Consider the following 4,102-nt stretch of genomic DNA (forward strand, 5'->3'; position numbering starts at 1 on the left):
CTATATGCTATGCTAATCAGTTTTGTGTTAAGACGAGATTTGTGGATAGAGAGGTATGTATTAGAGATCTCGTTAAGAGGGACTTTTATTATATCATTTCTGATAGCGATGAAGTATTAGTAGATACTTAAGGTATAGTCCATTTCTATAATTATTCAGTCAAGATAACAGTCGGTTTGTGTAACGGGAGCTATAGCCTGCCTTTTTTTTTTTTTTTTTTTTTTTTTTCAAAGCTGAGATTTGAAATCCAAGAGAAGGCAGCCTAAAAAATAGATAAATTATTGGTGACCAACTTGAGATTACTGATGGAGGGGGGTGGGGGGGAGGCTGTACCTAGCCGTCTTACCAACAAGGGCGTGATATAAATAACTGCATTAAGATGCGAGTATATCGATACATGAATAACCAATTACCTGTCTAACCTAAGGTATGAAGGGAGGGCCATATGCTGCAAGGGAGACAGGAAGACGACTGTCTGGCTCAACCTTCCCAGACTCAACATAACAGTGGCTTTGTTGTGCCACTGGTAAGCCTGCTGTTCTGCTATTCTGACTTATTTTTCCCGGCTCGCAACTAATAATACCTCTCTCTTTTCAATATAGGCTCTCTTTTACTTCAGCCACCAAGTTATATTTCACCCGCTAAGGGCCTACCCCGGGCCACTTATCGCCAAGTTCACCAACGCCTACGGGGCATTTCATGTTGTTCGTCGATGCATGCATCTTGCTACGTATAGCGATCATTTACAATATGGTGAGAGTTCAACCCTCTCTCTTCAATACCCTATTAAAGACTTGCTAATTCAAACTAGGCTCTGTGGTGCGATCAGGGCCTAACCGTCTTGTGTTCAACACCGCAACGGCAGTACATGGTGACGCTACTTGCAACCACTGTTCATTATTGTGAGTACGTACTGATAATTAAGGAAGATATCTACGCAAATGCACGTGTCAACAAAGGACATTCGTACTCCTATGTAAGTCGCAGTGGAAACCCCAGTATGTGGTCCACCCTGGACAGAGAAGCACATCACCGGAAACGCAAGCTGGTCGGACCCGTCGTCTCAGAGCGTTGCGGGCGTCTTGCCGTTGATATCGTTGGCCTACTGGCATTTGGCTATCCGCTTAATACCCAAACTGAGGACACCAACAAGCTCGTTCCCGAATACTTTCCATCCCCCTTTGCTTTCCGGCCCGGGCGCTGGTTGGCGCACGAACACGAGATGGACCAAGAACGTGAAGTGCGCGTTACCACGAGGCGCGCGTTCCAACCTTTCTTGCTGGGCGATCGCGGCTGGGCGGGAAAAGCTATGGCGTATTTGGAATTGAGCATGGCGCTGGCTAAGACGATCTGGTACTTTGACTTTGAGAGGGTGCCCGGCGAAGCGGGCAAGGCAGGGGAGGGGATTCCGGGGAGTGACGGCTGGCGCGGCAGGCGAGATGAGTTTCAGTTGTACGACGGCGTTGTTGTCAGCCACGACGGTCCAAACCTCGTTTTCAAGACGCGCGGGAGGTATTGGGAGGACATGGAGGCGAGTGAAGCACGTTGATCTGCTCATATATATACGCGATGTTAGGTAGCATGTGCATTTGTCGCCATCTGCATAGTTGAGATCTCGTTAAATAAACTATGTAACAAAATCTTGTTGGTAGTAGAATAGAACGAGGAGACATAGTACGAGAGTTAGAAGAAAGTAAGGAAAAGAAAAGACGTAACTAGCGATACAACGTGAATAGTTCAAGTCATCTCTGGTCTCTGGCTACTAAAAATAGAACCCTACATTAGCTAAATTCGGATTCTATAACAGTTTGTTCTCTCCTTATTATGTAAATTTTTATTTTGTCTATGCTAATAGAAAGTAGGTAGTCAAGGTAGTATAAGCATGTTTATAGAGTGGCTGAAGGTTAGCCTTCAAATCCAAGTTGTAGGATTTGTCACTAGTTTCTATTGACCCGGGATAGCTTCTCGAAAAGGCTGCCACCTTGGGACAGTAGTTTATCAAACCCTACATTATAAAATGGTGTAGTGGCTAGAGAGCTTGGTAGACTAATGGCTTAGATGTAGAGCGCTACTCATGCCCACCACGATCTAGGCTACAAGGTCTGCATCTGTCGCCAGTAAGTTTGACAATATTCTGTTTTGTGAACTTAACCAGATCCCCCCACCCCCCCTATTCGTCATTGCATTTAAACGACTAGATATCACAGCAATTACTACCTAGCTTGAAGTACGAGTAAATCAGTATCTTGCAACACGAAAAGACATAAATTATATGAGGTTGTAGAGTTTGTTTCTGTTTAAGGCATTATTATAGTAACTCGACTAAACATTGAATTATTTAAGGTAGTTGAACTATTCCTTCTTCGACATAATATGCCGTTAGTCGGCCCAGACTTGTTTTAACAACCCGACTGTTTTGATGTATTAATTGGAGCAACTGTTCCATCATATTAAATTAGAAATATTATATAACTAAGTACATGTAACTTCGGACAATTTGAAGTTCAGATAGGTGCTTAAATGCCATTGCCATGATTCTTAAATGTGGGTTATAGTAATTAACTAGGTCGCTAGGGGAGAACTCCAACCAGTCACGATGAGAAGAATCATGCTATAGTAATTGGTATATTTTCGAGGTTTCCTATGCACATCTCTATCTTGACTTGTAATGCCTTACTCTACTCTAATTTCAAAGCATCTTAAATCATACACTACTTACGAGATGGAACAAAAGTCTAAAGTTTAACATTTGTTGTTATGATTAAAAATAAAGGTACGTCTTTATTCTTAAACTTGCCGAAACCTGCAGTTTTATAATGATTATAAGAACAACAAACCGAAGAGACTATTTATGTGACAGAAACGCATATGCAGGCGCTTACTTGACTATTGGATTGCATTGGGGTTGTTCAGCTACGGCTATCTTTGTATCGGTTTTAAAAAGCAAAGTCTGTACAGCGTCAAGGGATCACCGGGATCGACCATGGTGCTGTAGAATCGGATTTTTAAAATAATAGGTACCTAGGGGATTTTAAATCCGGCAAGACACAACACGTGTATAATAGCTTGCAATTTATAAAATGCGATGAATAACTGTAAATTTCGATTCTTGCTAGTGCTATTATTATGTCTCAAAAACTCCCTTTCTACAACAATATATTGTCTCAAGAAAACAGCCACAGCCACAACGACAATAATAGTACGTACGGCATATAACGTCGAACTTGATTTATTTTCGGTGGTGCGTCATCGAAAATGGCTTCTTGCAGATCATTATATACATATGAAGACTTATACGCTTACACGCTTACGCGCTTACACGACAGTCACGGTTGAATAATGATGTTGGTCACGTGGAGGCCGGGCTTTGAGGCTGATTGAAACCGGCCATGTGCCGATGTGCCGGGGGTTAGCATCGGGCATGCCGCACGGACCTAGTGGATTTATTAATATTACTGGCGGATCTGCATGAAGGGAGCCCCCACTTGGCTTATAGCTTAAAATTCCCGATCCAATAACGATGACGATGACAGATTCTTTTAAGATCTCGACAGAAACCGCTTCTGCAGCGATCGATGCGTAAATATGTACATCGGGTTAACCGATGTAGCACAGCTCAACAGCTCAACAGCTCAGCAGTCAAGTTCGGTCTTTATCCATTTTCCACTTGCCAGAAGCATCTGACTATTTACTTTAGGTAATTTTACCTGCATTGACGCCCAAGGCCAAGGTTTGAGAATTGACCGTTGCCACATCGCCATCCGCCCTAAGAGCCTCCATCAAACCGGTCGAGGCTTTTATGCGGTTAAACTAACGTATGCAACGCCCAAATAGTGAGTATGTTGGCACATTGCTCGTTTACGAGTTGTGGTGAATTCTTGATGCCGTGCAATGTAGAGCAAATGGACCCCGAGACTGTCTACCACTAAGAACAAGCCATTTCTCCTAATAGCAACGAGCATGTCTAAGAAGCGTGTCTAAGGAGCCTGTCTAAGGGAGCTTAACCATAGAACGTGAAGCGTGATATCTGAGACCTAAGACAAAAGATGTGAAACCGAACAATTGGATAAGTTTGAACCATCGGATTTTGGGATTCTGATCA

The 4,102-nt window shown here is 43.0% G+C and overlaps 2 protein-coding genes across 2 annotated transcripts; both read left to right on the forward strand.

Annotated features, from left to right (window-relative positions):
* Positions 1-405: 405 nt before the first annotated feature.
* Positions 406-1,777, forward strand: F4813DRAFT_343486 (uncharacterized protein). Its single transcript, XM_049241542.1, has 3 exons — positions 406-753; positions 812-871; positions 930-1,777. Exons 1-3 carry the CDS (start codon positions 717-719, stop codon positions 1,547-1,549), a joined length of 717 nt encoding a protein of 238 aa, XP_049104073.1. The 5' UTR covers positions 406-716; the 3' UTR covers positions 1,550-1,777.
* Positions 1,778-2,505: 728 nt separating this feature from the next.
* F4813DRAFT_343488 (uncharacterized protein) lies at positions 2,506-3,629 on the forward strand. Its single transcript, XM_049241543.1, has 2 exons — positions 2,506-3,434; positions 3,486-3,629. Exon 1 carries the CDS (start codon positions 3,086-3,088, stop codon positions 3,338-3,340), a length of 255 nt encoding a protein of 84 aa, XP_049104074.1. The 5' UTR covers positions 2,506-3,085; the 3' UTR covers positions 3,341-3,434; positions 3,486-3,629.
* Positions 3,630-4,102: the final 473 nt, after the last annotated feature.

Source organism: Daldinia decipiens, assembly GCF_022478715.1.
Source record: "Daldinia decipiens strain CBS 113046 unplaced genomic scaffold F4813scaffold_2, whole genome shotgun sequence".
Classification (NCBI taxonomy): Eukaryota; Fungi; Ascomycota; class Sordariomycetes; order Xylariales; family Hypoxylaceae; genus Daldinia; species Daldinia decipiens.